We start from the raw sequence: 26,584 nt of genomic DNA, 5'->3' as shown, positions 1-26,584 counted from the left end.
CCAAAAAGAAGAAACAGGTGAAGATACAAGTGGAGTCTACCAAGCAGAACCATGTATTTTGTGGAGAACATATCTCCAGCAGAGAGAAAAGTATGAACTGTCTGCATGGTCATTGCTCTCAATGCCTCCAATCAGAATAGGATCTTAACTCCTGTCCCGAGGGACATAAACTAATCTTGTCTGTAATTAAATGAATCCCCAAGTAACAAAATCTTGAGAGTGAGTAAGCCTTGTCAATATGGATCCAACAGTGAGACAGATCTAGTCTAAGAGACTAGCAGGCCATTGTGGATCAATAAATCACTAATGACCTTAAATAGGCTGAAAAATCTCTAACAGATTGTACCTCTAACTTTATTTGTATAAGATGCAATTGGTAAAAGCATGTTTAAAAAAATGTTAAGCACAAGTCTCCTATGCACATGCCAAATGAAGTGGCTTATCACAATTTAGACCTGTACATCACTGATCCACTATATCCATGGAAATGTGCATTTGTGTCTATGTAACCTGATATGTGGGTGTATGTCTGTGTAAGAGAGAAAGATTGCATCGCTGAACATCCTTAATTGCACAGCTGCACATCAGTAACAACATATCATTTTTTAAGCATCAAGAGTTTAAAAAACTCGTTTCATTCACCCAGATTATGCTGTACTGTATTTTTCTGCTGTATCAGGGTCTGTCCATCCATATAAAATTCCTTTGAAATACACACTATCTCTTTAAATCCAAACACTAATGACACACACTCTCTCTCTCACTCTGGATTATCTACATTCTTTTATCAAACTAAATCAGCTTTGTATTTTCATTATAAACTTGAATTTGTTTTTTGTTGTTTATCTTTCCATTGACAGCATTATTTATTATGCACAATAAACATTACATTACCCTCTCTGCTTGTTGTTGTTTTGGGTTAAACACAATTTTTCAGCACATGATAGGCTATGTATGGTGGAGTTCTTATTGGAATTTTCCCAGGTTCTTCCTCCACCAGCTCGAACCCACAGAGACAGAGGTGACATGGTAGTGATTAGAATAGTCGAGTGCTTTAGACCAATTTGGCCATAGTGATATAACCCAGCATTAAATCAGTGCAATATTTTACATGTAATTCGATGCAAATGCTGGAAAAAGTAGCGTGGGCAGGGATAAATTGTTATATTATTTTGGTTCATACAGGCATAAACAAAAGAAATTCAAACTGATCTAGCCAATCAAATTGTTTGAAATCATAATGAAGAAAGAAATGTAATAATAAAGAGATGAAAATGAAACAAACTTAAATGAACTATATCCATCTATTTTCCATTATGTTCCAACTGAATTACACTTATTCATGTTTGCAATTCACCTGTGACCTCATTTTTAATTTACAATCTCAGAAAGACATTCAAATTTTGCATGTTATCACTTCCAGCCATTGTTTCCTTTTACATTTGCTTGTTTGGGTTTTCCATTTTCAGAAGTATTAAAGGGTGAGAACAAAAGATTTGTATCTTGTCTCATTAACACATTAACCCCTGGAGGTTTTTGACATTTTTGCCTGAAAATCGAGTAAGAAACACATTTTGAAAGCTATTTCTGAACAGATCCAAAAACACCAAATCCCCGATGATCTTTCAATAACATACTGCCTAGTTGTGTTAGAAACACCATTTTTCATTGGCTATTTGACTCGCACATGAGCAGAAGGGTAAAAGTTGGATTTTTTGGTATGGAGACCACTCTTTATTCCAAATGCCCATCTTATCCCACTTTTTACAAAGGCTCATCTGTCTGTTCGCAGTTCATACCGGTTTGCCTTAGATCTGAGACTGAAAAGTCTAAAATCCGGACACAAACTCGGATTCCGACCACGGGCGAATTTTGAGTAGAAAAAAGTCGGGTCCAAAAAATGAGTTTTTTTAATCTGTATTTTGTAGTGCAACTAGAAATTCCAGATTATTTAGTATCCTTGTAGAGCTAGATCTGTCTACCTTTATATAATACCACCCACTTTAGTGTATCATGCATGACCATGACGCTACAGAGCTCGGCAGTAGGCTACTACCTCCTGCCACGTTAAGTCATCGCAAAAAGTGTAAGATGCTAAAGACAGCATATGAGAAATTAAAATACAACCACAACTGCAATAAGTGTAACCAGTGTAATCAACAAATATACAGCTCACCTCCAACAAGTTTTAGATAATATCCAGTAGCCATCAAAAACAATTATCATGCCAAAAATATTTTCAGACTAAAGCGATCATGACAACGAAATGCGGGCACCTTTTCTAATTAAAGCTTTACAGGAATTCTCTTTTCTTTACATTTCAACTTTTAGTCTTTTCAAAATTCAAAATTTAAACTTTAATCAGCACAGTTTAGCAAGCATTGTGCGAACACTACTAAATCATCTAAAGAACATATTACCTATGCAATTGTGCCTAAAAAACATCAAGTAATAAAAAGGAATTATTTTAGAGGTACCATAATGAATTAAGACACGAGATTAATCTCTTGCACAACTCATGGTTACTAAATATCTGCCTTGGGAGCTATAATCGTTGTCCATCAATAGAAGCCAGATTTTACTGATTGTAAGTCACAGATTTTAGTAACCTTGGAGTGACAGCAAGAATATGAAGGGTATGCCTCATGGAGTCCACATATCTAATTCCTATAATCATTCACATGTACAAAAAGCAATTAATTTGTTGAGGGTAACCTTACAAAATACACAATGTAATCCATGAATGAAAAGAAAAAAATGTGGGTCACAATGACCTTATGTTACATGCACGTGGAACTGATGGAGATACATACACTCATTGTCTTATGAAATGTTAGCAAAGAAATAAAATACAAAATTTACCCAAAGTCAGAAAAGTGCAGCACGGAATATGGATGAGCAACATACCTTAGTTATAGGGGTATAGTACTTGCCAAGATGCACTGCCTCAGTTTCATGACTGAAGCATAACTATCTATGCAGTGGGCACAAAATCTCAGCCGACACTAAATTGTTGCCAAGGACAGAGGAAGAAAAATGGTGGAGATTTATTGAGGTTTACATATATAGATGCCAGAGGTAATCCAACAGCTCTCCTCTAGTTCATACAAATGAAATAATTTTATTTATTATTTTGCTTTAGTCAATAAAGACTGCACAAATACAGCCACCAATAATGATGTAATCACATCAATGGCAGTTCTTTTTATGTTGGTCTTTGAAAAGAAAAATATCATGGCTTACAAGAGTTGTCTGTCAGTGGAATGCATCTGATCCTGGATTGTCTTCCTTTCCATTTTCTTCTAAACAAATGCATTCAGAATTTCATGTGTTTATTCTGCAACTCATCTGCTTTCAATATGCATTTTGTCAGCACTGGTTTTGCATTCCAATTTCATTTCACCAGTAAAATTAACCATTTCAAGCTCAGTGCAGGTAGGCCATACTATCAATGGTACTAACCATAAATAACACTGATGTGTCTTCCGCATGGGCATGTTGTCCCGCTGAAGACAAATCAGTTTTATTACTCTGTAATAAGAAGGACTCTCTCACCCACACAAGAACATGCCTTTCAATTTACTAAACACATTTGCAATACAAACATGAATTGTCAAACAAAAAGACGTTGTTTTGAGCAGCTCTGTAAAAGTGTACAATCTGGTGTTGGCAAACAATTTGGTGTTGAAGAATAATACAAAGTGTTGGTGCACAAGATGGTGCTCAAAACTGACATTCAGAAACCTGCAAGACTTCAGACCAGCAAGTACTGAAACAAAAAAAGCAAATTTCTTTAAAATGTAAACTGGTCTGCTTTGTCAAGCTGGTGGACAATTTCAGCACTGAGAACACATTTCCATGTTAATACCTGCAAGTCAATTCTAAAAAGCACACTTAATTTTGTTCCTTCCAAACACAGAATACAGAATGATATCTAGAATTTATGGCCTTTATAGTTCACATTGTGTGTGTGCACTCCCAAAGTTTTCTCAGTACTATGTAAGCTGGCATGTCAATTTTCATTTTGGTATTGCTTTTGAAATAATAAATAAATTTTAAAGGTCCTAATTAAATCAAAAAGTATATTTAGGTTACCTTGCAAGCTCAGCACTTTCTTAGCAATAACAATTTTCAAATTTGCCTATAATAACTTTTAGAATAGAGCAATAAATTATCTGGTGAAAAAAATGTATTACCCTTCTGCTAAATTAGTAATGCATTTTCTAATCAACTAATCAGGTCGATCATCTACATGTGAACTCTGTCAATATATTATTTGTCTATGTTAATATATTATTTGTCTATGTCAAGTGCCTTTTGTGTAACTCTGCTGACAAGATCACCAAAGGTTCAAATCCAATATTTGGAGTCAATGAATGTAGTGTGTTCTTGGACAAGGCTCTTTACTCCAACTGCCTTGGCACTGAATAGCCTACTTGTGTTGTTATCCAGTACATCACCAAAACAAACAAGCTCCACAGATTAGATGTATGAATGAATGTTCAGATGGATGAACAGGACTAATCTAGATGCTTTATGTGAATGGCTGGGTGATAAAAAATGTCTGAGAATCTGAGGCGTGGTTTCATGAAAGTGCATGCTACCTACAGAACCCCAAGGACCCTTTTAAAAAAAGACATGATATGATGATATAGTTTTAAAGTGTATTATACTGGTTATAACCCCTATGTAGCAACATTACCTGGAAGATGGCTTCCAATGTGGTATACTTTATGGGTGTACTGACCATTCCCACCTGGACCATTTTCATATGGTTCATTTCTCATGATTTCTACACCACTACCAGCTCCATGGCTTTCCACTCTGCTCTTTTTCTGAAAATTAAATGATCAATTCAAATACTGGAATGATAATTTGAAATTTTATATTTCACTCATAGCTACATTACTGCCTTGAGCAATACAATAACCAATGATGGTACAAATATTTTGGTCCTCAAATGAAATACCAATATAAAAATATATGTTCAACCTTCCATGAGGATAGCTTAATAATATCATATTTTACAACATAAATGGGTACAAGGTATATGTAGATAAACAATATGGTATATACTTGCCTTTAGAAGGAGTCAAACTGCACATACTCAGACCTACCATGAGATAATGTGCTGGCAGATCTGGTCTGTGCAGTTTGTTAGGAGTAACCATTTTAACAAACAGCATTATGCTATGACAGATCAGGATCTTTGTTGTTTGCAGTTTGACTTGACTTTATAAGCAAGTATATACAGTAGTTATGAGGAATGCATTATCTCACCTGTTAAAAGCATTACGAGGACCCAGTTTGTTGTTGTTGTTGTAGGGTTTAACACCATTTTTCAGCACACAGCTATACATGGCAGCCAGTATTAATTGTGGAGGAAGAACCCGGGAAAACCACAGAAAGAACCACCGACCCATGAGAAGCTACTGGCAAGCTTTCTCACATATCCACATTGGCTGAATCCAAGACTTGAACCCACGCAGACAGAGGTGAGATGGCAGTGATCCGTAATGGAGAGCGCATTAGACCACTCGGCCACTCGGGGCCCCAAAGGGCCCAGTTTAATGCTGCATCTGCTGATGCTGGCAAGAGAGGAACTCCTGTCTGCTGTCTGGTCGGTTGGTTAGTTTGTGGGTTTAATGTCATTTTTTAGCATGACAGGCAAAACATGGTGGCCAGAATAATTGGTGGAAGAGGTAGGATCTAGGTAGAACCACTGACCCAATAAGCTACTGACAAGCTTTCTCACATATCCATGCTATTCCAACTGAGAAATGAACTTGTACATATATAGGTGAGATGTGTGAGTGGTCTGTAAAAGCAAGCACCCAAGACAACTTAGCCGTCTTTGGCACCATCTAGTGTTGGAAACTGGATGAAGTTTTAAAATCATTCTGACTAAGCATTGACTTAATCATGCAACACCAATTATTAGTTCTTCATATGAACTTATTCACATTATGGTCTCTATTAAGCATTCATAGTTTTCTTTCTTCCCATGCATGCTACTTTCAAATGAAACCTAGATGTTCTATACTTAGTAGCTTAGCTTTTCATCCCTGAAACAGTGAAATCATTCAAAAGAAAAGTAAAAACTTGTATTACAAGAATAACACTATAAACTTTAATAATCAATTATGGAACATTTTTATCAAAAGCTTGGTCATTTAAATCTTCCAACCAGTTTCTGAGTATGCTGGGCATATAGTGACATTAACCCAATGTTGCACTGCAGTGGAATAAAACCAATGATGCAGAAGATACATGACTTTCAAAAACTTTAACATGCCAGACTGGATAAAAAAAATTGGTACAAACTTGAAACATGGCAATGTGAAAAATAGAAAATTAGCGTACAAAGATAATTAAGTGCCCTTGACTTGGTCTGGTGTTTTACAGCACAGCAAAACAATGGTTATTTAGTGTAGAGGAATTTAGTACTTTGCCCAGGAACACATCTGAGTCCTGGCTGACCCTATGGGAGGATTCAAACCCATACACTTCTGATAGCAGGTCTAGCACATTAACCACCAAGCCACCATGGCAGCTCAAAATATAATTTCAAAACATCTATTCCAAACAAAAATGAACAACAACAGGTCTATATTTCATTCTCACTCAAAATGGAAAGGACATTAACAAACATTTACCAAAATATCCAATGTTTAAATTCACAAAAATATCAAATTTTCACTTCATTTTATAAAACATTTTTGTCAAGAAAATGTTTTAATATTTGTACCTACTCAAAGAATTTCCTTCTAATACCGTATGTACATGCCATATTGCAGCATATCCCTATGTCATGCTGTGTCTATCAGCATGCACATGAAATCATGCAATGTCACTCTGTGCTCTGTATTTTCATATTTAATAAGAAATATTTTAGTCAAATGTGTGTTCCAAAAATTAAAAAAAAACAACAGCATACAAGAGTTATCAAAATCTTGCTCATTCTCAACTGCTATTACAAATGTAAGATAAACTTTTACTGATATGTATACAACTTTTTTTTATGCAGTGCTTTACTGCAGTACTGGTGTTAATCCAATCTCTAGCATCTTGCTCTTGGAAAATGTAACAATAAACAAATTCACTGTTTATGGTGAAATACTGTCAATCTACCTGAATCATGTACAGCTGAGCAATCCTATATTCCTCTGCACTCATGGGCAGTGAAATTCGGTACTCCTTGATCAGCATGGCTTCTAAGGTAACCTTGGTAAAATCTGTTTCAAACTTAATTTAGTAGCAAATATTGATCCAAATATCTTCCCTCAAGATATACAATGATGAATCCAGATCTTGCAAGCTTTTTGGCACTAGTTTTTGTATCTTCTTACAACCCAACAAATTCATGCTGAAAATAAAAAGACAAACAATTATAATCTGTAGTTAAGCTACTATCAGTATCAGTGGGTATTTTGTAACATAATCAGACACTGTTACTTGTCTACCTTACCGCAGATGCTTCATCTGATGCAGAGAATGAATCAGGCTTTTCTCCTAGGGAAAATTTTAAAATAAAATTGAAGTACTGTATGTATAATTGAACAATTAATACAAGTATTTTGATTTTATATACTACTGAGGAACCATTCAATATCTTAAAAAACATCACTTAAGCAAGATATGATCAATACTTCAAAATAAGACCTCAAAGTTATGGCTGCATGAATGATAACTGACCTCAAATGAGAACATCTCAAAACAACTGGATGTAAAAACTGTCCAACAACTGGATGTAAAAACTGTCCAATACATACAACTGTTTTCCATTACTAAAATGCTGTTCTGAGAAATAAAGTGTACAGTCTGTTACAGGAAAGACTGCCTCACACTGACAGTTTTAATGTCATTAACAACTTTACATTCATCCCCAAATGGGACATGTGATCATATCCTTGTTACATGCATGACTGCACTATCTGAGATGCTTTAAAGTGAAGGACCACTAAATATACCCTGAAAAACTACTTGATGTATTATGCAAGTGAAGTAAAAGGTAACCCAATTCAGATAAACAAGGATGTAACACAAAGACATTACTACACATATCTTACCAAACTGAATGACTTCCTTAATATACTTCCGCATCTATTGGTTTTGGGGAAATCATAACTTGAGATTATTATGTTGATTGTCTGTCTGGAAAATGGGATAAATATTTAAACCAATTTAACCTACTTTCCCAGTTTACATCATTATTACTGACACTGGACTAAAACTGGAGACTACCAAAATTAATCAGGTCAAATTTTAGGGATTCTCAGGGGATAATAGCACTCATGGTACTAATTTAGTTCCCATAGTAAACCTATGCAAACATCATGATATTAAAAATTCAATAACTTAAAATTATGAGTGCTCATGATCAAACCTATATTTATCATTATAGATGAAACCTGGATGTCAGCTTCTGTTTAGAGAAAAGGATAGAAGCCACAGCCTTTTCTGGACCTGCATGTGTTTGAAACATGTGCTTTCAATTCTGAACCAAAGAGTCAGGTGCTAATTTTAGTAATGAGTGTTCCAAACTCAAGACTGTTAAAGGACTGAAATTCCATCAATAAAACAATGTTACTATTTTTTCCACTTACAACTAGGATAAGCTCTCAAAAGATTCTTTTTCCTACAAAATAACTTTCATTATCAACCAATCCTGGCCACCCAAACCCATATATACTCTATTTTCACCCATTTCCAGGCTGGTTCCCATTTTTCCATACAATTAGTACCGTGTGTCCTATAATGGGTCTCTGTACCAGCAAGAAATATTTAAGATTTTTATAAGTTTCCAAACTTGAATGATATACAATTATATCAGTTTAAGATAGCTGTCACATATGGAACTGGTTTTGAAACAGACTTGAATACTGACCAAACTGTTTATGGATGTTCATTTTGTATGGAATGTACATGTACTACAGTATTTATTCTATGGTAAGATGAGGGGCCAGCCTAATAGAATATGTTAGGGATGGTCGTACTATCAGACTAAATATCTGCCAACATTTCATAAAAGTGAAGTGGGATGGTGGTTGGGACTTGTCAGCTTTTCATTGGATGAATATGGTATTTTGGATCTTATAGAGGCTTGGAGAAATTCAAGCGAATTTCATTTCAAACTGGACTGTTTTCCCAAAATGATAGATCCAGGCTTTGCAATCCTACAAGCAAAATTCCATGCAATTGTGAAGATAACTGATACTGAAAAGTTAGATTTTAGCGGGGTAAAACTAATTATAATTATGCAATACTTAACCAATGCTATTGTTTAGCTTTCTTTTTCATGCTGAAAAAAAAATGCAGTCAGTCTAATGTGCATACATCCTCCCTTAGAGTGAAGAAATGTCAGTATGATACAATTCTCGTGCAACTTGCTGTGTCATTGTCCTTGGTACGTTATGTGCAATACAAGCACAGTTTAGCTCACCTTTTTCATAGACGGTTACTATTTGACAATAGCCATTGGTAAATATTGCATAATTAAAATTAGTTTTAGCCACCACCCCCAAAACTACATTTTAATAGCAACAGCTTACCCATGGCTATTGTTTAGCTGAATATGTCAGCTTGAAGATAGTTCTTCAGAAAAATTATCATCATTGTTCCTACTCCTACTTCTGTGTGTGTTAGTCTTTGTTGCTGATAAATTTTTCATTGGAAAATGCAATATTAATTGTCAGTCACTAAAAGCATTTATACCTATAGTTTTAATAGTACAGTGTATTTGTTTTTCTTCCTTTTTATGCATCAGATTTTGTTGAATCTAAAAAGCAAAGGGATTCCAAACCCTTAATTGATTTTGTAATTATTGTTACTAGGAACAATATAATTTCCATTATAGAATAAAGTCCAATTAAACACACTGAGTATCTGAATGACAAAAAATATGGCTATCAACAGAACTGAAAGTCAGATAAATACTGCTTAATAAATAGCAAAGCATCTCTACAGGCATGAGTATTAATAGTGTAATGATGAATTTACTCGAGGAAAAAGGAAGATTGGTGTTTCATCATCTAGCAACAGAGTTAAAATCCTGCTCAACGATGGCACACCAAGCCTTGTTCTAAAGCAATGTTGGGAAATTTTATGTGATGCATTGAAACAGTGATTCAATGAGACAGATCACCTCAAGGACAAATCAGAAGACACCAAACAACAATCGGAAAATCTTGTTTCTTATGTCCCATGTATCTCTTCAGAAAGCAGAGGAAATTCTTAAAATACCCGAAAATACTATGTAATGGACAAATGAAAGGATTTTATGATACACCATGCAATAAGTGCAATAAAACAGGTCTTTACAAAATGAATGCCTGAAATCTTAAAGATTTATTACCTTGAAGGAGGAAAACCATCTTATGGAATGATGAATTTCATATGGTTCAGTTTTCATTTAGAATGATCATAAGAGATTTAAGTCTTATTACACCTGGTTACATAGAGCATTGTTCTGCATTACATTTGTCTACTAACACAGTGAAATGAGACAACTTTTGTCTATACTTATGTTCTTTCATTTTCAGCTTGCACCTTTTTGTATTTCAAGATTGGACCACACTACAAAATTTTTGTTTCAAGACTTCATGCAGTTGACTGTATTTATGTTTAACTGAATTAACCATGGGATATCTAATTAGTTAAGTTTTATTAATAGATAGATAATATCATAATCTCATTGTACCATTAGTACAAGCATTGTTGCATTGAAGCAACACTCTCATTGTATAGATGCTAGGCAATTTTGTAATGTACAAATATATGACTCATACTGGAGTACCTGAACAACACCATGCCACATCTTGCATATGGTGGCTCAGTGGTTAGCATGCCAAAAGGGCACAGGTCTGAATCATATCATTGGACTAGCCTGGGTCAGATTCCATTGTGTGTACTTAATCAAGGCACCGTCCTCCATTTGCCTCGGCACTAAATAAATAACTTAGTTGTGTTAATGTGCCATGTGAACAATTCATGGATATGTGTGGTAACTTTACATGGCCACATATCATATCTGGAATGTGAATTCTGGTGTTATAGAGATGACGGGTTAGAGAAAAAAATGTTATTTAAAACCTGGAACAGCAATGACAATTTAGTTTTGTTAAACTGATGTTTCAAACTCACTTTGTCTTTACCAAGCCACTTTTTTAAATTTATAAAAAAAATAAGGTGGTAGTCTGGAACTTGCCATATACATACCACTAGAGTGCACAGTGATCAAACTAATGTTAAATACACAATGACCTCCAAAGTGACATCCACAATGTTAAATTTACACAAACCGCAATGTAATTCTCCCCCCCCCACTCAATTCCCCACTAAGCACAACTCAGGTTCCTGTTGTAAATCGACACCACCACCTTCCAGGTAAGTATAATCATGTGATCTTAGAAGTTGCTGATGTCATCATTAAAAACAGCCAGACTTCCTGAACATGTGCAATGAACATTCCCAACGTGCTCCCTTGTACTACTTAAGGAGTCAGGAAAAGGGAAGGATGCAAAACAAAGAAAAGTTCCATCTGATAACTTCCGTTTTTCTACATTAAGTGAGAAATGAAAATTGGTCAAGAATCTTATTGCAATATTTTTGCCAAATCATACATCCATTATGGTAACTGTATACTTCTACAAGTACATGTATGCACAGATCGTCCAATAAATCAGTCTCCAATCCTATATTGATGGAATTTTTTTGGCGGGGTGGGTGGGTGGGGTCTGTAACCAAAATCATACAAGTGTTTGGCTGGATAATCAAAATAGCCCCAAACCAACTTTGGAGACAGCTCTATCGGACTAACACAGATATTAGCACATAAAGGTTTTGAACAAATATAATACACATTTATTGTCCAAGAAAAAGGGTGATCAGCTTAGTGTAGCTTCCAACCCTATACTTTTGAACAGTTTAAAAAATGGTAAATGTACATCAAATGTACATGGATAATACTCTCAGTTTCATTAAACTATCACATACAGGTGTCTAACACAAACTTAATGCTCAAAAAGAAACCAAACCTAGCAACAGCCAGAACATTAAAAAAATCATACAGACTGAAAAAAGTTCATCAGAGGAGTGCTATGACCCCTTCTTGGGACCTAATTACTCTACTATATACTGGTAATGGTATCTACTACACAGCAGAATAGGTAAGGTCAGGTGTTGTTTCCCATTTCCCAACCAACCTTATTTCTTGCCTGCTGACTGAAGAAAGCTTTCCAAACGTTAACAAAAAGAAAAGAAGAATCATGCGACTACTGGAAGTGTGTATCTCATTTTGTTCTGCATCTTTTTCAAGAACTTCCATCAGCAGAAACTACTTAAGTATGTAAAGAAATTTGTATGTATCATAAATATGATACAGTATTTTCCCACTCAATTACAAGCCTGATCCTTGCAATCATCCAGTCAATCCTCAGCAGATAACAGGTGTGTAAACAAATCAACAAAACAGATCTCTGAAACTTGCCAATATAGCCAGTGTACCACAAATTCAGGGTGGGATATATACAACAGTTAGCCAGTAAGGAGAGACTGAATTTAGAGTGAGATTAGTTCAACGTGGAAATAGTTCAGTCTTTAGAAGGTGCTGATTTACTGAAGGCCTGGTTTAGAGAAGTTTCAGAGCAATATCTCACTTAGCTTCTCCATTCATAATTAGTTCTATCAATATATTTAAATAAATTTAATAACATGAAAAGTTACCATGTGAATGTCCTCTAATACAAACAATGCATCTTCTCTTTTTAAATAACATGTATAAAATACATGAAATTCTTCTATTTAAAGAAGGTGGCACAATTAGTTTTGTTACACTAATCTAACATGTTTCATTTTTGGGTGGGTGGGTGATCAGGCAATACATATGAACATGCTGAAAGGAACAGTCCTTTTCATCAGTCTGGTATAATAAAGAATTGCAACACAATATGTAATAGTAATATTTACCATGTACATGTATAATGAAAACCAATATAACACAACCTAGCCTACAACACAGTGCACTTTTGTGGCTTTAGTGAGAAATAACTGTACAATACATATCATGTGCCTCTGCTATAACATGAAATACCTGAATGACTAGCTAAAACATCATTACAGTGAGAAGTCACTGTACAATATATAATGTATCCCAGTATAGGACAGCCTCATTTATGATATGAAATATCTTAATGACTCCACTGAAAAGCATTATAGTGAGAGATTACTGTACTATGTATAATATACCCAAGTTTTAGGTGACCCTGCTTATAATACAGTGCACTTTAACTGTTCCCATGAACAGCATTATAGTGAGGGATCATTGCACTTATGTATCATGTACCCTGTATAAGGTCATCTCACCTGTAATGCAATATATTTGATTGGCTCTCTTGAACAGCATGGCAGTGAGGAATCACTATACCAGCAAGGGTTTCATGGAAAGTGGTGTCTCCACTGTACATCATCCTATTATGGCCACTTACCTGCAGCAATATATAATCTTAAGTCCTAGACTCTAGTACCATTAATCTGAATTTTTGTGATTATACTGCATGTGACAAGAAATTGCTGTATTCCAAGTAAATTGCAATAACAACAGACTTGTTCAAACAACTGACTAATAGTAATGCATATACATCATTTGTCTTTTTGCATCCAGTCTGATGGCAAAATATGTAAATTATGAACAGGTAGAGACAACTTCGTCTAATCTAAAACTGCCTTTATTGGCCAATAATAGTCATCAATCTAGGCAATTCCCAATCAATCCTTTGGCATAATGAGCTAGCTGAAATGTGTCCTCTAAAAGAGTCCCTGTCCATATCATGCAATCAATTAACCAACGAGAGAACTTGTTATGTGTCCTGTCAGGTATTCAATAATGTGAATTCTGTAATATCACTGAGGCATCAATTTGGAATTAAAAGTTGCTTAAAATGCTCAAATAGAAGAAATTCACATGCAACATGTATTGTTATGTAAGGAGGCAAAGCTATAATGACTTTATTGAATGAGGGTAACACAGTTCTGATTATGCCTTAAAATCTCTCAATTTAAACATACATGTAATAAGGAATCTGACTAGATCACTTTCTTTCAGCTGCATCCAATCAGATAGTGTAGCTATTGATACCGTTTCAGCAAACCAAATATTCCAATGGCTAATGTGGAACAAAGTGGATTGATTTCAGCTAGCTAGTGAAGATGATCTAAAACTAAACACTTGGCATGGGCCATTCTCCCCACAACCTCCATTTGATAAATCTGGGTGGGAATTGTTTGAAATATGAATGATTACCTGAGAAATAAATGTATGGCTTCCAAATATCATGATGATATTCGGTACATTTTTGGAATGATGTTTTAGAAGTTAACATGAATCCCAAATGTTAGAATAAACCTTGAAGATATTAAAAGTGTGTGTGTGATTTTATAGATACGAATAGAAAGGTTCATTAGATATAGATACAATAGCTTCATTATACAGATACCACATAGATTAATACAGATATATACATACATCTCAGCAATCTCAAGTCTTGAAAATCATCAATGAAACTGACAATCAGCCATCCATTGTTTAATTAAAAAATATGGCACTCTTCCAACCACTTCTCTTTTCTCTTGTTTTCCTGTTATGTTCTACTATCCATGTCCAAATATGTGTACCATGAAATCATTATGTTCACTACTGACCAACACTGCCAGCTAACAGATTCAATCACAAAGTGTCATACAGCTGCTAAATCAGAATCCAACGTCTATATCTTCAGGTTACAGAGGAAACAGTCAACTTCTCCTATAGTGCCTGGCTTCAGATTGTGCCAAAAGAAAACAACATAATTACCAAGATGGTATAATCTATCAGGTTCAACACAAGTGTGATCAATTAGATAATGGAGATAGCCGAGCACTGAACTCTTGAGGAAATATCCCGCATACCAGGTTTATTCTTCAACAGAGCAGAAGTATCTCTTTGCAATAATGGACAATGAAAAAGAGCATGAAGATCAAAACAATCTAACATAATTTCCTTTTGCAATCAGTAAAAAGAATCTGGCATCTACAAGATTCAGAGACTGAAACTTCATTTAAACTGTAACTATTTTTAAAGCTCCAATGAGATTATAGGGTTGAATATGGTACATGCATGTTATGTTACACACATTAACTTTTGCCATGCTTGTAATCAACAAATTACAACTTCAAACTTTAGCATTAAAATTATTTTCAAATGTTTAATTTTTATTTTACCTTGATGGGGCAGCAGTTGTATATGATACATACCCACACAGTCCTGTCATATATGATATATACTCACACAGTCCTGTCATCTATGATACATACTCACACAGTCCTGTCATATATGATATATACTCACAAAGTCTGGTCATGTATGATACATAATCACACAGTCCTGTCAACTATGATACAGTAACCCACACAGTCCTGTTATGTATGATACATACCCACACAGTCTGGTCATAAATGATACATACCACACAGTCTGGTCATGAATGATACATAATCAAACAGTCCTGTCATCTATGATACAGTAACCCACACAGTCCTGCCATGTATGATAAATACACACACAGTCCTGTCATGTATAATACATACCCACACAGTCCTGTTGTATCACCATTTCTATACTAAGATAAGGTATGGATATTATAAATGAATTTACTCTTACATCATCCTAGGCAATTAAGCAATCAGAAACTACTGTTTGGATCATGTGGAGACGTGACTGGCTCATTACTTCTATCCCTTTAGGACTCTGGCTTTGGTGGTGAATACAATTCTCCTTGACTGCTATTTGTTATTTCAATGACTAAAACACTTACTGCAAATAACATGTTAGCATTGATATATTCCCAAGGTTAGTAAAATTAATCATGACAAAATTCAATAATTATAGATTTATAAAATTTCAAGAAAAAAGGAACATGATTGCCCCCCTCCCCGAAACCAAATATTTTACTAACAGGATCAGGGATCGTCCTGGGCTTCGCCAATGTCGCAAATTGCGATTTTTTTTCCTTATTGGCGACAAAAATATCCCATCTGGCGATTTTTTTGGCGACATACTTTTTGGTTATTTAATTTGTACATACAATCATGGATTTGGACTGAATAAATTTAAAGCCAGAACGAAAGGAAGCCATAAACTTGACTAAGCAATGCATTGGAATCAATCTGTTACACAAACGAACCTTTGTTCTTATTGACAACCCTATCTTTACAGTGCATTGTTACATCATAATCTGCTTATGCTGACATCTGGGCTGAGTACTGTATGCTGCGATACAGTCAATCATGCTACCGCACTATACCTACAACTGACCGACTTCTGAAGACACGAATAGAACAGATACAATTAATTGTATGGCTAATCCTTCTGTTTTTTTTTATTATACATATACCAATACAATAGTTTTGCTGAACCTTCATAGAAAACTGATAACCTTTGAAGTACCGACTACTGTGTATAAATACAAAGCAAATGGAAAAAATCTCAATCACAATTACATCTGTCGCCAGTGCAGCATTTTACTCATTGATCTTTTTCTTTTGTCATCAGTCCCGTGTTACGGCTGCAGACTTAAACTCCGCAACAAGAAATAGCAACAAAAAAAAAAAACAGTTTTGCATAATTAATAATAATTATTTATTTCTCAAAATACAGGAGTGAAAGAATCCCTAAATTGGGTGTGAATTTACGCTTATATATACGGTCCTATGTTGCCAGGTGTTGACTCGTGTAAGTTTCATTCGTGGGAATGGAGATCCTATTTTTCTTGTCGAGAAAATTTATACAGCATTCAGTGATCATTCTTGGGATTTAGGAAGCAATTCGCTACAAGCTTTGTGAAGCTACCCATTGGGGGGGGGGCTGCTGATAGACTACTGGTGTCACCTGTCAGTGCTGTGGACTGTGAACGTGGATTCAGTAAGATGAACCTCATAAAAACTGACATCAGAAATAAACTCTGCATCTCATCTCTCGAGAATTTCATGAGAATCAGCATGTACAGATGTGAAAAATTAGACTTTGAAACTGCATTCAACAAGTGGGCAGCCCTAAAATTGCGACGGATCTTCATGTAACACTTTGTAACATTTTGTTAATGCTTGTTGTAATTAAAGTATTAACTAACCCATCTTTTGTAATTTTCTTTGCCTGTTACATAATAGACTAAATTAACACTTGGAAAAATGTACACTACTTTTTTTGGCGACACTTTTTGAAAATTGGCGACAAAATATTGAGGTTGGCGATTATTTTGGCGACAGCTTTTTAAAAGCCAGGACCATCCCTGAGGATACTGAGGTTTAGCCCATTAGTTAAAATTGTCAAAGGTAATGTCAAGCATACACATGAACAGGTTCAAGTTACAATCTTTACATTCATTTGAAAAGGAAAATGCTAATCACACCCATACTAAATAACTTAGCATGAGAGATTTATGAGTCACTATATGAACCAATAATCATTAATCAAAGTACTGAGAATACTGGTGGAAATGAAGGTTGAAATCATACTGATTTGCACAAAATCAGATGGAACAACATAACACCTGAGATATGTGTATTGTTATTCATGTTTCTTTTCATCTCATAAACATACAAATGATACAGCTCGAAATAATCTTTTTATTATTTGTCTAAATTTTACTTTCTTTGGGTGACACGAGAAGTTAATATTAACATTTGAAAATAAGATGTTAAAAGATTTATAATGGTGATTTCCTTTTAAAAGAATTTTATATTATCATTGGAACAATATCCAAGGGATATAACTACTATTTGGTCTAAACATCTGCCTCCCATGGCATATAAATTGACCTGAAAGGGCAATGCATCTACACTTTATGAAACTATTTTAGCAAGACAATAAAGTTTGTTAGTATTATAAGTAATATAAACTATATTTAGCAAAAGATAATGTACACTTTGTCATACATATGTAGGGACTAAAATCCCTCACAACCCTTAATACCTGATCCAATGTTTCATTATTTTTTTTACTAAATAGAGAAATCAAAATTTAGTTCAACCATCTTAGAAGTCTCCTGTGTATATTTTCTAAGCAAAGCTTAAGTATATATATATATATATATATATATATATATATATATATATATATATATATATATATATATATACACACACACAAAGTGTTGCATTTTCAACCGATGCCACACACTCACTCAGGTGTTGCTTAAATAATTGTGCATATCATATGAACAAATATGTGAAACTTATGCAAACAAAATACAACTGTATCCTGGAGAAAACAATTCCTATGCCCAATTAATGTGGACAACTAAAACTTACTGCTGGATTTAGAAACTCTAATGCAACCAGCTCAGAATTCATATAGCTCAGGGTTCAAAATTAGTGGTAGTCCGCTAGCCCGAGGCTAGCAAATTTCCTGTCAGACTAGTAACTTTCATAATGTTAATAGTCCGATGGGCTAGTAAGTTTCAGTTATCAAAAGTCAGCATTTGTTTACACCATTCCCTAATAAAGACTTGACTTAGCAGATGTTCTGTAGAATCAAAGCAGTGGCCATTGTAAACACAGTCATAAAATATTAGCATGAGAAGATGAAGTCAATTTCTGCCTCAGAAAGGTGCGTTTCTATAACAAGAATCCATCCGATTTTGTGCATTTCACTTAACAGCGCAAATTATGGTCCCGTTATTAAAAACGGAAGTTTGGTAATTGATCCTAATTAATTTGATAACACATTAAAATGAAAAAATGACATGATATCACACTTTATTCACTCGACCACAGTAACAAACTACAAAGTGGTATACCACACAAAAGAACACAGCAATTAGTTTCCATGTTTGTTTATTTAAGGTTCTAATTTTTGGCTCGCTACCCAAACGCTCCAGCAGTTACAAACAGGAAACTACACATTTTACATTTCCATCGAAATAATTATAAGAATTAGATCAATTTATTACGATTAAGTTACTGACACATCCTTTTCATACAACTACTTTTTCTATGATGATAAGAATAGTTTTCATATTTTCCCTTACAAGAATGAACAAATAATTGAATGCACATGGAGATATCCAAGCAGAATGCCGTACATTTGTTGGGAATTAAAATCTCTGAGTATGGGCATCTAAGACTTGAAAAATTTCTGTCTTATTATTAATTTCAACAATACACTGAGGTTCAATTAATTAGGAACAATTACCAAACATACAACTTATGATACCGTAATTGGAGCTGTTAAATACAACGTGCCAAGTGTCAGATGGCTTCGTTTGATGGGAACACACTTTTTCCAAGCTGAAACTAACACTATCTTCTGATATAACAGTGTATACAAAAGCCACTGCTTTGATCATGCAGAACATCTGCTGAAGTTAAGTCTTTGTTAGGGAGAGGCCATTTAATTGTGGGAGGGGGCAAAGACATGTGTTTTGAAATGTGTTTCTTGCTCTGACATTCTTATATAAAGGACACTGTGCCATTCCTTTTCTTGCTTTAAATAATTCGTGTCAGCTATACTATAACATCTCGTATTTCAAAACAAGGCACAATTCCCTCCTTATAAGACAGGCAAAATGTGCCATTTGATAGGTGTTCAGCCACCGGAAAAAAAGCAAAAGTTGAATGAGAATAATGAGGAATAATTCTATGATTGGGAAAATCGTAATGAAAATTTCAGAAGAAATGGATAATTTTTTTGTTGTTGTGGGGTTTAACGCCATTTTTTAGCATACGATAGGCTATAAATGGCGGCCAGTATTAATGGTGGAGGAAGAACCCGGAAAACCAGCGGAAAGAACCACCGACCCACGAGAAGGCAAGCTTTCTCACATACCCACATTAGCTGAATCCAAGACTCGAACCCACGCAAACAGAGGTGAGATGGCAGTGATCTGTAACGGAGAGTGCTTTAGACCACTCGGCGCCCCAAAAAGAAATGGACAAAACACAGGGAATGACTGAATTATGACGAGGAAAGGAATGTTATGTAGTGTATTTGGTGTATGCAATTCGCAAAAACAAACACACAGAAACATCCAGTTTTGTTGCAGGTTGTTCAAACTTTAAAATTGAATCAGTAAACGTACATGAAAGCTGTGTGACATTGTTTTGTGAACAGGACTAGTAAAGATTTGGCAGGACTAGTAAATTTCTCAATATACTAGTCCTTCTGGCTACAAAGAAATTTGTGTAAAATTAGAGCCCAGTAGCTAAAATAACTCAAATTTTCGGATGACTTGCCATGCACCCACCATTTCAGTTTAAATGGCAAATATTGGGGTTGTCACCCTTTTTGTATTCTGCAGTAATCTTGACCATGTAATATATGGCAATAATGTACAAATCAAGCAATCAACAGTTAATATGTATAATATACTAAATTATATAAATGTAGTTAACACTCATGGTATATTCTAAAAACATTATATCTAGAGCCAAGCATACATGCATAATTTGCATGATATGATGAAAATCTGCTTACATGTAAAAATGTTAATTTCACAAAATCAGGGATGATATAATAGCAGTTCATTTTTTTTAAAATGACATGAATTATAAATTCAAATTCTAGTGTACATAGACAAAAAGATAATTCCACAGAGAAACATGATATTTCTGCATCTTAAAAAAACCCATCAGAATATAGTTTGTCAATATGTTCATTGTGACAACCATATTTGAAGTCATATTGGCATCAACTAGGTATCATAATTGGTCTTCTGGTGAAAGCCTCATTTCAATATGGCTTTCCATGTAAGAGCAACAATTATAAGATTTTGAGACAGCTACTGTGATGGACACACTGTATATCAGATTGCACCTTCTTCAATTAAGAACAACCTGACATCATAAGAAATCTTTTAATGAAATACCCATGTTTACAGACCTGCCAACCCTGACAAGTCAGTCTCAGTAAGGCATTTGATTTTTTTCCGTAAGATTGACCAGTTTTCAGTAAGGTGTAACAAAATATCAATAACTGCAATTGCAAAGCTGTAAAACGTAATTAAAAGTTCGACACATCGACAATAAACATTATGTTCAACTGAAAAGTTTGTAAGTATACGCAGACTTTATTTACCACTAGTACAGTTACGCAAACTCAGTTCCAAACCCTATGCAGCCCAATGACTTGTTGCTCTCTCTCAACTTGACATAATGCTTGTAACATATTTTCCATTTCACATGACGACAGCAATCATATCTCCCGCCATGAGACATACTCAAATTGGCATGTGATGTCCAATAAACGTAATTGTGTCCTTTCCAGCTTTTATTCACAAGAATCTGAATACTCCTTTTTATGTGTTGATTATTTACACTTTTCTAGAAGCTTATTTTGCCTTTCGTTTTAAACATGCAGTATAATGGTACCAAATGACCCCCCGCCAGGTGGACAGAGCTTAAAGTGTAGGGAACATTGTATTCAGAAATAAACAACAAAACTAGCTGTGACTGGTGCATTATGTAAAAGTTATACTTTCTGTTAGGCTTTAAAAAAAGCTGAGCCTCTTGGCAACATGTGAGACTATCTTAACCCTTTACCTCAAAGAGCATAGTTACAAAGTGCAGCATGCTATAAATAGAACACCTGTTACCTATTCGACTTCATATGCATAGGACTGCCTGTTAACTGTTAAGCAATGTAGTGTATGTTACGTTTAACAGCAATTTTAACCATTTTACATTTTTGGTACACATCTATTATGTGTGGAAAAATTTAAGAGTAAAGTCCAATTGTTATAGCTATGTAATTATTTTTCTCTGAAGAATTTTTTATGTGCTTTACAATCTTAAGAGAACTCGTTCATCGTAAAGTCAGTGAGACTGCATGACCAACCATAGGCTAGCTGCCATTTCTCATACTCGAAATTTACAAGTTTTTTGTCCGCATCTAGATACTGAATGAAATCTGCGACCTCCATTTTGGAGAGTGGAGATTACAAACCAGTTACTTTAAATAGCAGACATCGACCAGAGCATAAACAGTGACCACGTGATCTGACGTAATTGTCATTCGCAGAAATGAATGTAGTATTTAATAGGGCATTTTCCCTGAAGGTGGCGCAACAAAAACTGGCTTAAAATGGCTGATGTTTACAGCAGACGTCAAAAGGCGCTTCCATGCGAATGGAGTAGATACATCAATAGGCGCTTCCATGCGAATGGAGTAGAGGTGTCCAAGGTGCCTGCATGAGGTAAAGGGTTAATTCATATCTAGATCATATTTTTTTTTAATTTTTAAAATGTGGTACACATGGCTGAAAATGTGTCTGTTGTGACTAAATAACTCTTACCCGTCTAGTTTCAGTGGAGTTATCTCTCTTAAATGCAATGGCGCACCTGGTTTTGTCCTTGTCAAATTGACAATCTAACATTGTTCTCTATGACAGTGTGTGACATGCATGCTGAGGTAAGATAGAAAGTATAGTTATTTCACAAAACATTAGCACTGAGGTATATTGAAAAACAATTGGTACCATGATAAAATGCATCGCTTTCTGGAAGTCATTTTAAAAATTCTATAATCAACAGTTTGATCATGCAGACGCTTCACATGAACAAATAGGTGCAGTTTAAAGCGTCTGGGGTGCTTCTGCAAAGTTAATCTGGTTCCCTGACTAATTTCACTAATTCTAAGATGAAACTCGGATCCAAATAAAAAACACCAATGAACCAATTATCATTTTTTCCATAGTTTTTGCTAGTATGCTGTAAGTCTGTATTTTAAGGGTAATTTTTGTAAGACTTAAGGCAAAATCCTAAGAGTTAGCAGATCTGTGTTTCTATGACCAACCATTCAGAAGAAGTAATGTTAATAAGATTCTGAAGATGTCTGCTTTGGCATCCATAATAGGTGTCCAAGAAGAACCATCTTCTTTTAGGCACAGGTGGATATAAAATGTCTTCTTGTGACAACCCCATGTCAATGCAACTTTTCATTCTGGTGCAGCAGCTATAATAAAGTTTTAAAGATGGTTGCCATGGTCATCATATTGGGGTTAATTTTCATTTAGGACCACCTATAATATGATCATCCTTTCAATCAGAGTAAAAACTGATTTTAAAGACAGCCATTGTGGCAGCCATTTAACGATACTGGATGTCAGAGCAGCACAATTTTCATTTTAGACCAACCAGACCATGAGATAATGTGTATGTAAAGTTTCAAAGCAATTCCCCAAGTAGTTTAGGAAGAGAAACAATAATAACCTTGTACTAATGGATGGTGAGACATCAGACCATGGAAAATGGGCCATCCCATAAACTCTTCTGGTTTATGACCAGTACAGCTAGCAAACCAAACCAATTGGTTAGCAGCATTTTATAAAGAATCTGTTGGTTTGGTTTGTGCAAAGATTTAGAGCAGAGGCGGTTTGAAAAAAGTGTTATGCCCAGAAATACACCAGTTAGCTGGCCCAGGTTAATTAGGTACTAGGATTCAATACCCTAACCTTTGGTAACATGCTAACCACTGGGCCACTGTGGCTCCTAGCAGATTCAATACATGTACACATAGTTTACAATGAGTAAAAACAATGCAGGACAAGTAAAATGTCCAATTCGTGACAAGTAGGCTGAAAATGTTTGAAGCCATAAGAACATCACTGTTTATATACAATCATATTTAACTAATACATGTACAGTGCTCTCCTTTGAATTTTGAAAACCTTAAGTTCAACACCACATTTTTTCAATATAAGTCTTCATTAAATATTAATATCTTACAGTCCAGGACCTGAAACTGGATCTCCTGGAAGTAGAGACTCTCAATCCCTGCTGTTCTGAAATTCATTAGTCAAGACAACTACATCATATTTCATGGAATTTCCTGGTATGTTTAAGTGAATTCATAGTCAAGCTGTTCATAGTAAATTTACATACCATATTATGAAATACAGTGAAAATATTTGGAGATCTTGGGCTTGGTTTTTTAAAGAATGTTCATCATGGTAAAATGAGAAGTTATGAAATAATGAAAAATTTGGACTTTTTTCATCAACTGACAGATTTCATGGTATCAAGAATAACCATGATACAGTACAGACAAATACTTAACAATAAAACTGTGTTTCATCATACTATTTAATGACATTTTATGGATTTCATAATCCTAATGCATTTTATTCTATTACAAGACAAACATTTCCATAGTTTCATCATGGGCACCACCAAGATATACTATGACAATACATGACTTAAATTGTCCATTCCATGAATGACTAAAATTTCATTAAACATGGGCTTATCATTGGATAAATATGGTAATGATAACTTTCAATAATCAAATTACAGCATAAAATCTTAATGTAAAACTGCTATAAATCAACACCTTTAAAAGTACAAAATAAAAACTGAACTTTTCCATACCACACCACAAAAAATAACTTTGAACAGCAGCTTCCACAAACTATTTTAGTATACATGTATTTATGGCTTATGATTATTATATACAGCCATTACCAATTTCATGTGTGTGTGTGTTCGTGATAATAATAAATGTTTGCATAATCAGTTTATCTTAGTGCATGAACCAGCATTTTAATTGTATACATGACTGATACTGGAAGCATGAAAGTAAGCGAAACCTGCTGCTTATCAAGATGATATATTTATTAATATCAAGGTTAATTGTTGGTTCATTTCATGTATCAATCATGCTTCTTTGCCAGAATTCGAATCAATGCATATTTACCTATATTTAAAGACTTCCAGTGACCAATCCCTGATAAGTCAGTTATTAGTTTGACAGTACAGTATGTAAAACAATTTCTTGAATGTTGATTTCCTTCATAACAATAATCCATGAAAAATATAATATATTACAGAAAAAGTACAAATCTTGTACAGTGACTCTCCTCTATCTTTGTGTCTGTTTCTTCTGCAACAAAAATGTGACTTTATATACAGATGTTCATTGGTATCGGGAAAGATCAAGGAGTGGTCCCTCTTGTGGGGCAAGCCTTTAAGAAAAGAGACCAGTGTTTTATTGCAATCATCTCCCATTTGCAAGCTTCCTACAATATACATAATCAGAAATTGATTAAACACCTGGCATGTTTAATCTGGCATCATAAGATAAAAGTATATCATTATTATTAGAGTTGGTTAAATACCTTATGGGAGTGTTGGTAATAGCTGGCTAAATCCATTAAAGGACAGCTGTTTAAATTCCTGATCAGTGCATCAAAATATCCACATTAAAATTCATGATCTAGATGAACTGCTGACAGGATCAAGTGCTATTTTAACAGCTACTGTCACAACACTCTAACATCAGCTCCTTCAACCCCAGCAACCATTAAACAGATTTCTCATTATCATAGTGATAATTTACAATAATCAATACTGTCTGATAAAGTGGAGCTCTCCATTCTCTGCATGCAATATTATTGATCCAGGGTTGGAAGGAAAATTGTTGGGGGGCTGGGGGTTGTAAAGGCTTTAGTAACTCCCTGCGGAACAAAATATTATCTAGTTTATTCTTTCACATGTGTTTTTCCATTATTCTTTCACACGTGTTTTTCCATTATGATGACAATTAATTTATATGAAAATAAAACTAAGTATTTTTAATCATATTACCCTACAGAATCTTAAAACATCTTTTATACAGACTGTGTAGAATTTTGGAATAAACTCCAAGCCCCAATATTATTTTTACATATTTCTGGAAGTCATGGATCCATATGGGATGAAATGGAAACCTGATTACTGGAATAGGATAAACAACATCAGGAAATTCAATACAAAATAAAAAATATGCTCAGAACTGCCTTATATAATACTAATATACTAAATGTATCTACCAATAAAGAACACTTTAAGAATTCACAATGAAAATTCTAGATATTTGTATGTAAGGGCCATATATATTAAAACTAACTGTAACACAACCAAAAGCAGAACATACTGATATCAGTCTGTATCAGGAAGCAGAACTAGTACATTGTATACAGACATGTTAGTCACAGCAATACCATCAAGGAAATAAAGACAGTAGTAACCACTGCATCACAAAGGTCCCACCATCTTGCTTGGCAGGGCCCTAATACATGAACTTATGTTGGCAAACCATAGCTGGGAGAAGATCAGCATTCAGGCATAATACATATTCACAAAACTCCTCTGCTTGAGTTTTCAGTCAAACTCAAAACTGCATTTGTCACGGATTTTATATCTGTTGAATTGTTACAAAATATACTACCATTTTTAACAGATATCTGTCTCTAAATGAATTGCTACTGTTTTAAAACTTCATATATTTCACTTAGTTATTTAAATTGCAAGCTGTCAAAATTCAGATCTGAGTGTGCACTTAAGAATTTCTTGAACATGGGGTCAGGGGCCTAAATAATGCTGTGGTAGGCTTAAAAGCTATCTCATTCAAAGTCTCATCATTATAAAATAATCACGATAACTTGACCCCAAATGCAATAATCCTAGCAAAATCATGCAGTGGAAAGCAGTGTAAACATGTGACCTCTGTATCAGCCACCATAATCAAGTGCATAACTGGGTGATTTTGCATATGCTGTGGAAGCAAAAGTAAACATGT

At 34.7% G+C, this 26,584-nt stretch overlaps 1 protein-coding gene across 6 annotated transcripts in view; it reads right to left on the bottom strand.

Moving 5' to 3' along the window:
- The window catches only part of LOC149777570 (protein retinal degeneration B-like), a 148,009-nt gene that overhangs the window by 111,140 nt on the left and 10,285 nt on the right, over nt 1-26,584 (bottom strand). For 5 of the 6 annotated variants that reach the window (XM_089942187.1, XM_089942184.1, XM_089942190.1 and 2 more), the window contains 2 exons: nt 7,132-7,366; nt 4,703-4,835 (listed from right to left, as the gene is read on the bottom strand). In XM_089942187.1, coding sequence (XP_089798313.1) covers nt 4,703-4,835; nt 7,132-7,209 — 211 coding nt within the window. In that variant the 5' untranslated portion in view covers nt 7,210-7,366. Of the gene's footprint in view, nt 1-4,702; nt 4,836-7,131; nt 7,367-7,695; nt 7,938-26,584 lie in introns of those variants that run through there. The other variant, XM_089942185.1, reaches the window with a different exon arrangement.

Source organism: Sinohyriopsis cumingii, chromosome 18 (genome assembly GCF_028554795.1).
Source record: "Sinohyriopsis cumingii isolate HCF-2022 chromosome 18, ASM2855479v2, whole genome shotgun sequence".
NCBI classification, from domain to species: domain Eukaryota; kingdom Metazoa; phylum Mollusca; class Bivalvia; order Unionida; family Unionidae; genus Sinohyriopsis; species Sinohyriopsis cumingii.
Note: the sequence above shows the minus strand (reverse complement) of the source record. Positions and strands in the feature narration are given on the sequence as shown.